This window comes from Balaenoptera physalus (assembly GCF_965194825.1).
Source record: "Balaenoptera physalus genome assembly, chromosome: 15".
In the NCBI taxonomy this organism is placed as follows: domain Eukaryota; kingdom Metazoa; phylum Chordata; class Mammalia; order Artiodactyla; family Balaenopteridae; genus Balaenoptera; species Balaenoptera physalus.
The window spans coordinates 98,106,315-98,123,211 of record NC_138894.1 but is presented as its reverse complement, the minus strand read 5'-3'; the positions used below and the strand labels follow the sequence as shown (position 1 = coordinate 98,123,211).

Sequence of the window (16,897 nt, the reverse complement as noted above, 5' to 3'; positions counted from 1 at the left end):
TGGCTGAATGGATTTAAAAAAAAAAAGACTCAACTATATGCTGCCTACAAGAGACTCACTTCAGCTTTAAGGACACATGCAGACTGAAAGTGAAGGGATGGAAAAAGATATTCCACATAAATGGAAACCAAAAGAAAGCAGAGGTAGCTATACTTATATCAGAAAAAATAGACTTTAAGCCAAATACTGTCATAAGAACAAAGAATGTCATATACTGATAAAGTGGTCAATTCAACAAGAGGCAATGACATTTGTAATTATTTATGTGCCCAACATAGGAGCACCTAAATATATAAAGCAAATATTAATAGACTAAAAGGAGAAATAGACAGCAATACAATAATAGTGGGGTACTTTGATACCCCACTTTTACCAATAGATAGATCATCCAGACAGAAAAATCAATAAAGAAACATTGTCTTTAAATAACATGCTAGACCAATAGCAGCAGAATACACGTTCTTCTCAAGTGCACATGGAACATTCTCCAGGATAGAGCCTATGTTAGGCACAAAACAGGTCTTTATAAATTTAATATTGAAATCACATCAAGCATCTTTTCTGACCACAGTGATATGAAACTAGAAATCTACTATAAGAAGAAAACTGGAAAACTCACAAATATGTGGATATTAAACAACATGCTCATATATGGCCAGCACACAGATAACATCATACTCAACGGTGAAAATGTGAAAACTTTCCCTCCAAGATCAGGATGCCCACTGTCACCACTTCTATTCAGCATAGTACTGGAAGCCTTAGCCAGAGCAATTAGGCAAGAAAAAGAAATGAAAAGCACACAAATTGGAAAGGAAGAAGTAAGGTTATCTCTGTTTGCAGATGGCATGCATACTTATATCAGAAAAAATAGACTTTAAGCCAAATACTGTCATAAGAACAAAGAATGTCATTATATACTGATAAAGTAGAAAACCCTAAGTGTCCATCAACAGATGGACAAAGAAAATGTGGTGTATATAAATAAAAGCAGAAAATCCTGGAATTTGTGACAATATGGATGGAACATGAAAGTATTATGCTAAGTGAAATGAGTCAGTAAGAGAAAGACAAATACTGTATGATCTCATATGGGAATCTAAAAAAGCCAAACTCCTAGAAACAGAGAGTTGATTGGTGGTTACCAGGGGTCAGGAGGTGGGTGAAATTAAGAGATGTTGGTCAAAGAATACAAACTTCCAGTTTCTACGAGGAATATGTTCTGGGGATCTAGAGTACAGCATGGTGACTATGGTTGATGATATTGCATCGTACAATTGAAGTTTGCTAAGAGAGTAGAACTTAAGTGTTCTCACACCCACAAAAAAGTAAATATGTGAGATGATGGATGTGTTAATTAACTAAGTGGGGATCCTTTTGCAATTCATATGTATTTCAAAGCATCATGTTGTACCCTTTAAATATTTTACAACTTTGTCAATTATATATTAATAAAGCTGAAAAAAAGAGGTTAGTAGCATAGTCATGGAGGTGGGTTTTAACATCCAGACCAACCACAGACCTCTGGTTACTTTACAAAAAGAAAATAAGAAAAACAAACTCAAGACATTAACTTAGCATTTTAAAAACATTTATTTAGGGACAATGGAACCATATCAACATACCTTTACTCTACTGCTACCAATGAACAAGCGTAACCTCATAAAGAAGGAAAGTTAACAGATGTCATCTTTTTTTAATGCATAGTGGTTGAATTTCTTTGTCATAGTGTATTTCTTATAGATAATTTTTAAGGATTAATATTCTAGTTAATACCTACAACTCTAAGTATTACTTAATACACTATTTAAGCTGATTTATTCTTTTCTAGTCACTTTGCAAATATATAAATTGGTATTCATGCCCCTATCCTTAACATTCTCCAGATAAAATAAAGTCATCATATACCTAGCCAAATCAAATGTTTAGTGATGTTTGAAAATGAACACAAAAGAAATATGACCATATAAATTGGAGGATATTAAACTATTAAATAGTATCTGTGATAAAAATCAGTGGAAAGTATTTAAAGATATGTAACTCTCTCTCTCTCTCTCTCTCTCTCTATACATATATATATATAAACAAAATCTTTTACATACTGGATAAAAGTTTATGGAATAAACAGAAGTGTTTTTAAACTTATACTAAACATTGTTTAACTGAATAGTAAATCCTGCCAGTATAGTAATAATATTTTTGTAATTCTCAAAGAAGAAAATAATATAGACTTTAATTCATGGTAACATAGTTGGCTGGAAAAATGCCAGTTTGACCTCGAAGGTTTCCTTCCCACCAATCAAAATGTGAATCTGTTTTTGTTATAACTGTGATTCTGTCTCCAGCTTGAAAATTCAAATCTCCTGGCTGTTGTCCTTCAAAAGAATATAGTGCTGTCACTTCTATAGGTTGGTTCAAATTGCCTAAAACAAGAAAAAAGTATTTATTCACATTTTTATGAGAAAAACTGGAAGTATGTGTAGGTAAGATATAAATTAACAACTCAGGGCTTGGTATTCTGATGTCGGAGGCCAGCAGAACTCACAGCACATGGTCTGTGTGATTTTCATCACTTTATTAAACTTACGCTTTTCTTCTTTGTAAAGAGCAAATATTTGGTAATAACATTTCCTAAATCCACACAAGTCAAACTGCATATTGCTATGTACTTAAATAGGTGTTTGGCAAATATTTGTGTTTATAATTGTTTAAATTTTGACTAAACTATAAGATAATATTATTGTTTTTCCAATTTTAATAGAATAGTCATGGTAGCTTCAATGAATTATAGCTATTAGATAAAAGCTGATATTTATGCTCTTGATTGTATCATAAAAGATCCAATTTAAAAACCGTGCTCTGTGGTCATTGATAATGAGGATTCCAGCTCGGATGCATTTGCTGTTTCATCAGTAGACACTTTGTTTCCCCAGCCTTTTACGGCTGTTTTCATTTCTGTACTTGCTTGATCCTTTCTCTCAAAAGAGAGATGAAATTCAAATTAGCACATCAAGAAGCATGTCTACATATATTTAATCAGAACTTCAACCCATATTGGGAAAAAAATACCTTGAGAATTGAGTGGGTAACATGAGTAAAAGACATTAAATATTACAAACTGTATAGCATCATAAGAAATCTAAAGAAACAGATACTTTCTGGGTACTCAGCTACATGGAATTTGGTATTTCCATGTTTCATATAATTTTGTGCAATTAGATGCTTGTTAAATGCATCTCAGTACAGTTGTACTGAAAATATAAATAACCAAATTCTAAATCCAGTTACTTATTTGAGCCTATAATACTATAATAAGAAAAAATAAAGTGACCTTGGCCTATTAGTAAGAAATGAAAATAGTCAACACTCTAGTTAAACTACATTTACTGAAGCACTGAATGTGTATCTCACACAAGATGGTGCTACAGTTCTTTCAATAAAGCATGAGCCATGTAGTTGAGTTCTCCTAAAGAAATAACTTTAATAATAACTAATATAATTAATTATATTAGCGATATTACTGGTACAGTTTTTTCCTATAAAACAGAAAAGTTCTGTATATTTTTATATTTTATACTGTATTTACTTTTAACCTGTTAACTTTAAGAAATGAGATTAAAAGTATGTCATTAAAAGAATAAAATTTTGATATAGTCTGGATAAAATCAAAACCAGCTAAATGACTACTAACACATATGAATGAACAGTCATTACTATGTACTTTGAAAAGTAGCTATAATACTACATTGAGATGGGACGTGCAGAAATGCCATGCCTCTTTGTGATTAGATCAGAAGAATGTAAGTTAATGTTGAAGAAAAAAATCATTCTTAAAACTATTTTCCTATATTAATTAATGAAAACCCTTGAGTAACTCCTCCTCCACCTCTTGTCTCCCAGACATTTCGGATAATAGAAAGAAGCACGTAAAAAAAGAGTGCTTGTGAAGATCAGGGAATGTTCTGGAAGCCACAGCCATCTTAGCTGCCACACATGTACACATCTGTTGCACTAATTACAAAATCAAAGATGCATAGGAATGGGGATCACCAAGATATCAGGTGTCATTCAGTGTGGCTATGATCAGAGCAGCTCCTGTTCCTTGAGCCGGGCACTGTCATGAGCACCCTCGTTGCTCACTCCCTAGGAGGCAGCTCCCGCATCCCCACTTCACAGAATACGAACCTGAGACTTGCAGATGTTAAGTGGTTTGCCCAAGGGGGTGAGATTTGAATCTCGGAAGTCTGTCTTCAGGCAATCTTAATTACTATTGAGATTATACCCCAGGGTCCTCAGCAACCATATGAGTCTTAAATTGCATTCAATAGACTGAACTTAGATTCATCAGTGCATTTTGCTTTTGTTAGGCAGACTTTCAAGGAGAACTATTATATTTGCCTGTATCACTGAGTTATCCAGACTGTACAAATAATAAGAATATCCAATGCTGATGACCCCTGGTAATCACTGATAACTGAATTTGTTTTTAGCAGTTTTAGAAATATATTTTATGATGAATAAATTAGAGGAAGAACGATATTATGACCTAAAGAAAAGACAGAGGGTATCACAGACTTGGTTCAATCCCTGCCCCCTGACCAGGGGTTGCCATTGCCTCTGAATTGCGGTTTCCAAATAAGATAATGGGAAAGATGGGTAGAAGGGCAAAGCAAATGGTTCTGAGTTGCAGCAGAGGACAAGGCAGTGCTGCTGGGTTTGAGGAGGCCAATACTCAGCATTCCTGTTCCTACCCGAGTTTCGAACAGAGGTGAGGCAGAGAGGGAGGTGTCATGGCTGGTAGAGCTAGTGAAGAATATGGCTAAGACAGGCAGACAGAGGTGTGCCAAGTTCCTCACCCAACTCACCAGTCAGGCAAATCCCTCTACCTCCTGGGAGGAGTGTAAGAGAGTCGGGAGTTGAGGGGTTGTTGGGAAAGTTCATTCACATGAAAACAAAGGAGTGAGCCGGGCCCGAGTAAGGGCAGGTGCTCCCAGGAGGGACCTGTTCACAGGCCGCTCAGTGCCATGCCCTGCTGCTAGCTTGTTCTTCAACAAGCTCAAAATGACTTAAAGTTCCTCTTTACTGTAAATATTTGTGATAATTTCCATAAGGAGAAGTTTAATGCCCACAAAAAAATTCATTAGAAAAGGTGAGCCAAGGAGATATGTTCTTCCAGGAAGGGAGACCAACCTGGAAACCATGGACGCAAAGCCCACTGGGTTACTATAGCAGCCAGTGTTCACAGACGCCTTCCTTCTGAGTAATATATGACTTCAAGTTTTATATTCCTGCACTCAAAAAAATCTGGAGGATCTCTGAAGCAATTGACCATTTTCATCAAAATATTCAAGTTTCATTCAAATAGAGGTTATTTTTCTCTCCCAAATCAGGGCTACGCTTAACAGGAAACAGATTACAATCAGCTTTGGTGATTGGCAGCTGCTCTGAGGCTCATAATTAGCAAGTCTGCATCCACGGGATGCTGCTATTTTACTTCTCCGCGGAGCCTGCGTCGTGTAACCCATATGTAGCGACACATCTGGCCCAAGACATGACTCAGAAGACGAATCTCAGCCTTGGGAAGGTCCCCTTCAAGAAGCAACCAGAAATAAGAGAACACAGCTTTGGTTTTGTTTCACATTTACTGCAGTGATGAGCTGGGTGGCTGACTTGATCCTAGCACCCACGACCCTCCAGGCTACGTGTGGCGTCTATAACTTTGGCGACCACGTCCTCTGTAGGAGTGTGAGGGTCAACGGCGAGTGAGCCGGATGAGGCTCCCAGGCAAGGCCACCAGACCAGCGGTTCTCAAAAGGCAAAGTCTGGGGCATTTGTGGTTGTCACACCTGGGGAGGGGGTACTACTGGCATCGAGTGGGCTTAGTCCATGGGGGCTGCTAAAACCCACACAGCACAGGACAGCCCCACAATAGAGAGCTGTCCACTGTGCCCAAAGTGTCACTGACAGTCATAGGGTGGGTGAGAAGCAGATGATGGAGGCTGGCCGAGGAGGTACAGACCTTCAGTTACAAAAAACCCCAGTAAACAGGGCTGTGGACGCTCCAGGCTTGCTTCACCGAGAGGCCAGATGACAAGGTGGTTTGGAGCTTCCAAAGGGTGCAAAGCAAAAGTATGTACAATCTGGAGAATTATCGTTATGCCCGTGCAAAATTGCAGCTCGTCTGTGGGCACGGGACAGGCTGTGGGGAGCCAGATGTCCCGCTCAAATGGGTTTTCAACTTGAGCCTCAGGACTGTGGGTCATGACTTTTCCCTGCAAGGCTGATAGACCAGGTGTAAGGAAGTCCTTGGTAAGAATTTAACTGTTTCACACAGTAATGTAAAGTAAGATTTATTTTTTAAATAGACTTTACATCTTTCCTTACATTTTCTTCTTCAAAATCTCTTATACTTTCAGAAAAAACTAAAATAAATTAATATTTATATTAACTTATTACATGCTGTTTATACCACTTAACTTGTCCTACTCTCAAATATAAAAGCAAAACCCAACCAACCACCCAACCATGGGAAGTAACATTGTGTTTGGATCACACAGCCAGTGAATGAGAGTATTGGCTGTAAGTCAGAGCCTCTGTCTCCAGAGCCCAGTTAGGGTTTTGTTTCTTATTATTAGACATTTTCCCTCATTGCTTTTTAAGAGATATTTCTAATATTTATTAGGCATCTAGACTACAGGTACAGACTTTAGAGAAATCTGAGAAAAGGAACCCTACTTCCCAGAGTCACTTTGCCAAGGCCTTCTTGGGGGGGGGGAATCCACATTGGTGGGGGGGGGACCACAGCCTCTGCTCAATTGTAGCCAATGTCCCTTATCCCTCAGGTCCCGATGGTCCCCCTTCCCCAAGCAAGTCCAGCCTGTCTGTTGACCTTATCAAGTTTAATCATTCTAACCATGCAGAGCGTGTTTTAAATGAAGTGCTTCTCAGGATAACGTGGATACCCCGTAAATCAAAAAAGCGGTGCTGAACAACTTCCCAGGTATTTTCACAACCTGCCAGATTAATTAGGAAGTTTGTGATTATAAGATGGTTATGAATCATTTTTAAAACAGAGATATTTTTACTTACCAACTCTCTCACGGTAGCTGGAAATTTCAGGATAGAGATTATATTCATTTCTGTTACCTGAAAAAAAGTAAATAGATAAATAAAAGAGGGGGAACATTTAGAAAACTTATTAGTATATAGTATATAAAATACCCAAGAATGTCAAAGCTTGTTCCGTTAAGCAAATATTTTAAATCACTCTAACTGATATAAATACCATTATTTTATCATCTTTAAATCAAGAGGAAAACCTGAATATTCCTCAGGTATTCCTATTTTCTACCTGAAAATAGACCAAACGTAAGGCAGATGGTAAATGTCTGATATCCGTATGACCAGACGCACATAAACTACAACCCATGGCCTTGCGATTACACATTCATGAAAAACACAGGCACCTCTTTTTCCAGAAAATACCTGAATAAGAAAATTTGTAATCCCCAAGCCAGTGATTTTCAGACATTCTTGCTTGCTTAACATCTAAAATAATTTTTAAACAGCAAGTAGTCACTTGTATGTTTTTAAATTGATACCTAAAATTGTTAACTGTAAGCTTAAGGGTGTACTTTTTAGCATATTTCAATATCAATTCACATTCATATCACTCCCTTTTTGGATAAAAGGATCTAAATAGGATAGTGATCTGAACCCATCAGCATTCATTAAAGAAAATCAACAAGATGTTTTTAATTTTTAACCTTCAAATCATATTTTCATTTCATTTGTCCCAAAGATTTTTTAGCAATGTATTAATATTGTACTTTATGTAAGTTTCTACAACAAAAATTTGTACATAAATTTACTTTTAAAATTTTATTTTATGTAACATGATCATCTATTAAATAATTTCTTATAGATTGAGTTATCATGATCATTATTAGCACACACTGGTCAAAACTTTAAATATAGTATGAATTTGTTAATTTACTAAACAGGAAAGTAAAACGTTATTTGAAATGAATCTCAATAAATGGACAAGACTTTTAAAAATTAGTTCATATACACAGGATGACTAGTATTTCTGGAATGACACAGTTTCAACATAAAATTGTATTTCAGTGTTCTTTTTTAAAGATATAGGTGTTAAGAAAGCTGGTTGTTATAAAAACTAGAGAGGGAAAGAAAGAGATATTTTATAGGAATGTAACAGAATTTTTTATGTGCCTTCTAAGATAGAGGTAAAAAAAACCAAAAAAATCGCATAGTGATCTATCATCAAAACAATAGCAATAATAAAATATTACTTATGAAATAATAAACTATTACTATTATAATTTTTTATTTTGGTGATAAGTAGCTATGTGATTTAAAAAATAATATATAATGATAATATTAATTACTATTCTTATTATAAATTCAGATAACAGTGCCATTAGGTCTCTCTTCAGCTTTGTTGAAAGCCAAAAAGAAAAAAAAAAAAATGTAAATCACCTAATCTACAATGTATTTACTGCTCATCAGACTTAACTAACTATACCAACATTAACATCCATATTTCAAACTGGATCATTGTTCTTACATTTTGGGGACAATGTACTGTAGTATGATTAAGATGGTTTGGGGTTTGCTTTTCTTATTCAAGTATGAAAACAAACTACTGTGAAAGGATAGAACACAGAGAGGGTAGCCTGCACGTCATGTTCTCACTTGGACTGGCTTTAAGAAAGAACACATGTGGAAACTGGTCATCTGTAAACTGTATCTCTTAAATTACCTATGCCCAGGTGCACTTCCGCAGTCTCTGTGTTCCCCCTAAGGATAGAGGTACACCACTTTGAAGGCCAGTGGCCTCAGAAGTTTATGAACAGAAAAATGTAGAAATAAACATTGGCAAGGTGGGGAAGAGGGTACAAATATCAGAGAATCTATTTTTAACAACTGACTATAAACAAGAGATTTGGGGTTAGTGACCATATATAAGACAAAATATATGCAAATTAAGACTTTCTCAACTATTAAAATAAGCACTCTGAAATATAAATGGGAAAGTACATTCCATTCAACACAGCAAACCAAAATCACAAAGTATTTAGGAATAAATTTAACAAGAAAGGCACAGAGACTATGAAATCTTAGGAAAGACATAAAATAATATCTCAACAAATGGAAAGCATAAAACAGGAAGATTGTCATACAAATGCCAAATTTATTAGCTTATATATGTAATGTTACTGGAATTAATATCAAAAAATCACAGAATTCATGTAAGTACATAATATTACTTCAACTAGAATTGCATATTGGGGGTCGAGGGGAGTATTGGTAAAATGATCTTAAAGTATATGAAGAGTAAGTATCCAGTAATTGCAAGAATAAAACACTGCAAGAAAATTTAGGATACCATGAATGCAATCTTGTATAGGAGGGAAGATCTTAACCATGACTAAAAAATACAAAACCTATGAAAATAGGTGACAGATATATTTTTACATAAAAATTAAAACTTTCATATAGTAAAATACATGAGAAATAAGATCAACAGACAAATGATACATGTAGAAAAAAAAAACTGTCATCCAAATGACAAAGCCCTTAATATACAAAGCACTCCTACAAGTTGAAAATGCAACAAATATTCCAATAACAAAAAATTGACCAATGAAATAAAGAGACCTTTCAGACAAGAGTAAATTCCAAATACCAGCAATAGTATGAAAAAATATTTAAATCACTAATAGGGACAAAAACAATCCAATTAACAAGGAGATATAACCAACTCTCAGACTCGTAAACACTTCAAGACACTCCAACACTAGCAGCGATGAGGAATGAATATGGTGAGGAATGTTACGGTGGGGCGTGTGCATAGTAGGGAGTATAGGTATATAATGGGGGTGCACATGGTGGGGAGTGTATATGGTGGGGAGTGTATATGGTGGGGAGTGTATATGGTGGGAATTGTATATGGTGGGGTGTGTACATAGTAGGGAGTGTAGGTATATGATGGGGGTGCACATGGTGGGGAGTGTATATGGTGGGGAGTGTATATGGTGGGGAGTGTATATGGTGGGGTGTGTACATAGTAGGGAGTGTAGGTATATGATGGGGGTGCACATGGTGGGGAGTGTATATGGTGGGGAGTGTATATGGTGGGGCGTGTATATGGTGGGGAGTGTATATGGTGGGGAGTGTATATGGTGGGGAGTGTATATGGTGGGGTGTGTACATAGTAGGGAGTGTAGGTATATGATGGGAGTGTATATGGTGGGGAGTGTATACGGTGGGGAATGGCTAAGGAGACTCTGCAGTAGTAAAAACTTTTAAAAAGCAAATCTGTTAAAAATTTAAAAATGTATCCTTTGACCTGTCATGTCCTTTCCTGGTAATTATCTTTTAAAAAGTGCCAATGTTGTAGACAACTTAACTTTAAAAGATATTAATTGTGGCATTGCTCGGCATGGGAAAAAAACTGAAAGTGAATATCTATCAGTAGGAGAGTGGCTGAATAAAATATGTACATCTACACGATGGAATATTAAATAGCCTTTAAAAGGAATTAATTAGAGTTGTATCAGTTGATTCAGGGATTTCCATGAGGTGCTGTTGAGCAAAAGGAACAAAGAAAACCCACAAACAAACAAGCTACAGTAAAGCATAAATAATACGACAGCATTTTTGTGAGACAACAGCAAAATATTCTGCCCATGCGTATCTACGTGTTTGCACACGTGCCCACGTGTAGGAGTATAGAAACACGGAGAAAAATATCACTCCTGTTGTTCACATGGGTGTGCTGGGATGAGTATGAAAGAGGGTGCCGTGCAAGTTAAGACAGAGGAGAAATGGGAAAAAGGGAATGACTCCTAAAAGAAAAAGAAAAAAAAATGCTTTCAAAAACCATATTTATGAACCACGTATGTACTTATATAAAATTATATATGTGAGGATATATAAAAAATTAAAAATTAAGATTTTTTTTTTAATAAAGAACTTAGGAATAGGTCAGGTTTAAAATAAAAGGTTGAAAATAGATACCAGTTTATAATTTTCCTTTTACTGAATAAAAAATGGGTGTTCACAACTGGGGATGATCCGCTGCGTGAGAAAAGGTGATGCGCATGTGAACAAAATAGGAATCGAGTAACAAATAATGAAGCTGAAAACGTCAAGGGAGAAGGAGAGTGTTCACAAGGACATATGGTCAATAGAGTTGAATTTGCAGAAACATGCACAGGCAAGAAGGTGGGCTGGCAAGGACACTGCAAAAAGTAGGGAGAGCAGCCCCTGCCGACACAGATGGACAGATCAGAAGACACGAGATCACTGTGGGAAACAGACAAGCCAAGGCTGGCTAGGATAGGGGATCCAGTGACCAAAGATGATGGTGAGATTTTAAAATACATGCTCAGGAAGAATATGCAAGAGAAACAAATCTTCCAAGATTTTTCCATTGTTAGGTGAGAGGAGTTTCTTGAGATAAGGTAAGTAGCTTCTTAATCTACACTGACAAGGAATTGATATTGAGGACTAACAGGATTTTTATGTAAGCATGATACAGATACCTATTCTCTTAGCAAGGAAATTTTAGAAACACTATGTATTTTAAAGTATACACATGGGTCAAATTTTATGTAATCACTCAGCTCTAAAATATCAATAAAAATAGATTCAGTGCTCACATCTTGCTACTGAAAATAAGAGCGTAAACAAATTAATCACCACAACATGAAAGAAAAATAGACTATCCCATTTGGAAGAAGAAAGCAGCATCCCAAGAGAATGGGATACAGAGTAAGTTGTTAGGGCGGGGGGGTGGGTAATAAAGAAGAATAGGTCTAGTTCCTGAGGATCTTCCTGGAAGGGGTGAATTTAAGCTAAAGGCACAGCCAGGAATCAATATAAGGGCCATGAGTCATGTTTCAGGCCCAGTTCTCACCTGGGCATGAAAACTGGGCAAATGGATACAGAACACGGAGGGGGAGGGGCAGAATAGGCTTCGTGCCCTCGGCAGCACTTTGACACTTCCGGTCCTCCTCCCAGAACTTATCATGTACTCTTGACCCTTGAATAACATGCGCTTGGACCGCGTGGGTCCTCTTATGCGTGGGTTTTTTCTGATAAATACACTGGAAAATTTGTCTGAGATTTGCCACAATTTGAAAAAACTCACAGATGAAATGCACAAACCAGAAATATCAAAAGAATTAAGAAAATGTTAGGTGTGTCATGAATGCATGGAATTTATGTAGATACTAGTCTATTTTATCATGTGCTACCATAAAATATACCCAAATCTTTTACTAAAAGTTAAAATTTATCAAAACGTATGCACACACACACTTATAGACCCTACATGGCACTATTTGCAGTGGAGAGACATGTAAACAAATGTAAAGCTGCAGTATTAAATCGTAAGTGCACAAATGTACGTACTGCACTACTGCAATAGTTTTGTAGCCACCTCCTGTTGCTGTAGCGCCAAGGTGAGCCGAGGGTCACACATAATCATCCCCACACGAGGAGCAATCTCTCCAGTAAACTGTGTGTCACTGTAATAGGTCCGCTTTCATGGTTCTGGTGTATTTTTCATTGTATTTAGTATGATACCGTAAACCTTGAATAACACCATGGGACCCATACAAAGTGCCACTAGTGGTCCTGGAAGTGCTTCCAAGAAGCAGAGAAAAGTCATTACAAGCAAAAGCTGAACTGCTTGATGTACACTGTAAATCGAGGTCTGCAGCTGCAGCTCCCCACTATTCCAACATAAATAAATTCAGTGTAAGAACCGTTGTAAAATTTGAAAAGGAGGGACTTCCCTGGCAATCCAGTGGTTAAGACTTCACCTTCCAATGCAGGGGTTGCAGGTTGGATCCCTGGTTGGGGAGTTAAGATCCCACATGCCTCGTGGCCAAAAAACCAAAACCTAAAGCAGAAGCAATATTGTAACAAGTTCAATAAAGACTTTAAAAATGGTCCACATCAAAAAAAAAAATTAGAAAGAAAGAAAAGGAAATTCCTGAAGCTGTTGCTGCAGCTACACGGACAGGCGCATACATCTTGCATCTTTGTGAAATACCTATTTACCTTGTACTAAAAATACAGTTTTTAATGTGGGTGCAGGATTGCTATCGACTCTAATATGATTCGAGAAAAAGCAAAGTCATTATATGACAGCTTAAAGCAAAAAGAAGGTGAAGGATCTAAAGCTGGAGAATTAAATACCAGCAAAGGCTGGCTTGATAATTTTAGTAAATTATCTGCTTAAATACTGTCAAGACAACAGGAGAAGCATCTTCTGCTGACCAAGAGGCAGCAGGCAAGTTCCCAGATGCCATTAAGAAAATCATTGAGGAGATAGGACATCTGCCTGAACAGGTTTTTAATGCAGATGAAACTACCCTATTCTGAGAAAGAAAAATGCAACCAAGGACATTTATTAGTAAGGAAGAGAAGTGAGCATCACGATTTAAGGCAGGAAGGGATACAGCAACTCTGCTCTTTTGTGCAGAGGCAGTGGAGTTTATGATCAGCACTGCCCTCATCTTTAGAACTGCTAAACTCCAAGCCTAGAAGGGAAAAGATAAATGCAAGCTGCCCATCTTTTGGTTGTACAAAAAGAAGGCCTGGATCATGAGAACTCTTTTTCTGGATTGGTCCCTGAAATCAGGAAGTACCTTGCCAGTAAGGGACTGCCTTTTAAAGTTCTTTTGATATTGGACAATGCCCCTGGCCCCCCAGAACCCCGTGAGTTCAACTCCATGAGTAGACCACCAAGTTGTGTACTTGGCCTCAAACACAACGTCTCTATTTCCAGCCTCTAGATCAGGGGATCATCAAGACCTTTCAAGGCTCTCATCACACATGGTACTCTACGGAAAGAACTGTTGATGCTACGGAAGAAAACGCCTATAGAGAGAACATTATGAAAGTCTGGAAGGGTTACGCCACTGAAGATGCTATCTCTTATAGGAAAAGTCATGACAGCCATCAAGCCTGAAACAACAAACTCCTGCTGGAGAAAACTGTTCCAGATGTCGTGCATGACTTCAGAGGATTTACAACAGAGCCAATCGAGGAAATCATGAAATAGACTGTAGATATGGCAAAGTAGATGGGGGCAGGGGGTTGCTGTGAAGGGTTTCAAGATACGGGTCTTGGAGAATTTCAAAAGCTAATAGACACCACACCGGAGGAATTAACAAAAGATACTAGATGGAGATGAGAGCTTCTGAACCAGTGCCAGACGATGGGGAAGAAGACGTAGAAGCAGTGCCACAAACAAACTGACATCAGACAATCCGGAAGAGGGTTCTGATTATTCAAGACTGCTTTTAACTTGTACGATACGGGCACTGAAACTAAAGCAAACAGTGGAAGGAGGACTGGGATCCTATAGACACATTTTTAGAGAAATGAAAAAGCAAAAATGTCAGACAGAAATTACGATGCATTTCCATCGAGTTACACTGAGTGTGCCTGCCTCCCCTGCTTCCCCCTCCCCCGCCCCTCCTCCACCTCTGCCACCCCTGAGGCCAACCTCCTCCTCCTCCTCCTCAGCCTGCTCAACGTGAGGACGAGGAGGATGAAGACCTTTACGATGATCCACCTCCACTTCATGAATAGTAAATAATCATCATGCTGTTCAGTTAATAAACTTTTCTGTGGTGTATGTGTGAATGTCCTCATGTGAAAATCTAATCATTGTATGGGACGTCTTTGTGTTATCACCATCATCGCCTAAGTGTTCATCGTGTGGAACATCATGGGCAAGACTTGTATAGAAGTGGATAGCCTATCCTCACATAGGCATAAGGTGAGTCATATTTAATACAAAATTAATAATGTGTTAGTTTTCTTACTGTTTTATAACTTGGCTTTCAAAGAATTACATTGCTGTACCGTATGCCCCTCTCTCCCTCTCTCATAATTGGAGAAACTATCAGTCTTCATCGCATGTAAGTGGTTTTTAAAACATGTAACAATGTTTCTAATACTGTATTATCACTATGGCTGTAATTCTGTGTGCCATAAAAATTTCATAACTTTTCATTCATTAGTGTATAGGCTAGGCTACCGTGAAGCAGTCATATTGCTGCTTCTTTTTTATCAATGCATGAATTATTATACCTGTAAATACGAATTTCTTTTTCCATTATCTTTTCATTTTTATGTCTAGTGTTAGTAATACATAAAACATTTACAGTTTTTTGTATCATATAAGACAATATTGATGTACGTACTGACAGACAATTCATCTTGGAAACAATGTAAACTTATGGTATAAATAAATACAGTACAGTATGATCAATGTATTTTCTTTTCCTTATGATTTTCTTAATAATATTTTGTCTAGCTTACTTTATATAAGAATATAGTACGTAACACATATAACATACAAAATACGTGTTAATAAACTGTTTATGTTATCAGTAAGGCTTCCAGTCAGCAATGGGCTATTTGGGGGAGTCAAAAGTTATATATGGGGCTTCCCTGGTGGTGCAGTGGTTGAGAATCTGCCTGCTAATGCAGGGGACACGGGTTCGAGCCCTGGTCTGGGAGGATCCCACATGCCGCGGAGCAACTGGGCCCGTGAGCCACAACTACTGAGCCTGCGCATCTGGAGCCTGTGCTCCGCAACAAGAGAGGCCACGACAGTGAGAGGCCCGCGCACTGCGATGACGAGTGGCCCCCACTTGCCGCAACTAGAGAAAGCCCTCGCACAGAAACGAAGACCCAACATAGCAATCAATCAATCAATCAATCAATCAATCTTTAAAAAAAAAAAGTTATATATGGATTTTTGACTGCATGAGGGGTTGGTGTCCCTAACCTCTGCATTATTCAAGGGTCAACTGTACTTCCTTCCAGTAATTGCAGTTACTTTTCCACCTGTAATATCTCTGCTCCTAGAAGGAAAGTTCTTTAAAGGCAGGAGATAAGTTAGATTCATCACTGTGCTCTCAAAAGCCACAGCCCAAAGCCACTTGCAGAACAGTTAATTATTACATGAAACATTGCCTACTTTAATATATTGCTATTTACTGGTAACCTCTATACATGAAAAGCAGAATTCCAAGAGTGACTGTCATAAAAATGAGTGATGGAAAGAGGTGTAAAGGCCAAAAACCTGGTGCTTTACGAATTTATCCTATTTTAAAACCACCTTATGAAACCCTGAGCTCCCAAGAATGTATGGTCAGATTAATATTCAGAAATATAAATCTATGTGTACATGAGAAAAATAGGCTTATTCTGTTTCCATTTCAAATTAGCAGGATAATAGTCTTTGGAAGAAATGACAAAAAAAGAAAAACTTTAAAGATAAATCACTTTGTCAATTGGAAAAAGCATTTTCTGAATGAGAATAGACGTTTTCACAAATTACAGGAATGAGAATTTGCCTTGTATGTTTAGAAGAGGCCGAGCATTTGTTTTTCTCTCTTTAATACTCATTAGTTCTTCTATTTGACGCTAAAGTAATGACTTTAGATCTATCATTAAATGTAGCTTGATTTAATAATATTTCACGATTACTTAATTATAAATATATTTGAATTGCAACACAAATATTTACTTTGAGAGCCAGAATTCAGCTGTACTTGTGCAGATGATTGCTGTGGTCTTGACAATGGTTTTGAAGGCAATTCTTTAGCCTGGGAGGAACAACAACAACAAAAAATGCACGCGATTTTAAAACTCTGTTTTTACTTAGGACCATATAAGGCTTTCCCCCCTTCCCCCCAATGGGTGTACACGCAAACGTTATCCTGTGCACTCGTTAACAGAGCACATGTACTGCTCTGGGCCACATCTGGTTGAACTGGACAACATGCGGGTGACGGCAGGGGGCGCGCTTCTATAACCGGAAGCTTCCCTCATCCCGGCA

The 16,897-nt window shown here is 37.5% G+C and overlaps 1 protein-coding gene across 6 annotated transcripts in view; it reads right to left on the bottom strand.

Moving 5' to 3' along the window:
- Window positions 1-1,574: 1,574 nt before the first annotated feature.
- SH3YL1 (SH3 and SYLF domain containing 1) overlaps window positions 1,575-16,897 on the bottom strand; it is a 46,363-nt gene continuing 31,040 nt past the window's right edge. For 5 of the 6 annotated variants that reach the window (XM_082426341.1, XM_082426342.1, XM_082426340.1 and 2 more), the window contains 3 exons: window positions 16,586-16,664; window positions 7,090-7,146; window positions 1,575-2,423 (listed from right to left, as the gene is read on the bottom strand). In XM_082426341.1, the coding sequence (XP_082282467.1) occupies window positions 2,233-2,423; window positions 7,090-7,146; window positions 16,586-16,664 (327 nt within the window). In that variant the 3' untranslated portion in view covers window positions 1,575-2,232. Of the gene's footprint in view, window positions 2,424-7,089; window positions 7,147-16,585; window positions 16,667-16,897 lie in introns of all 6 variants that reach the window. The other variant, XM_082426339.1, reaches the window with a different exon arrangement.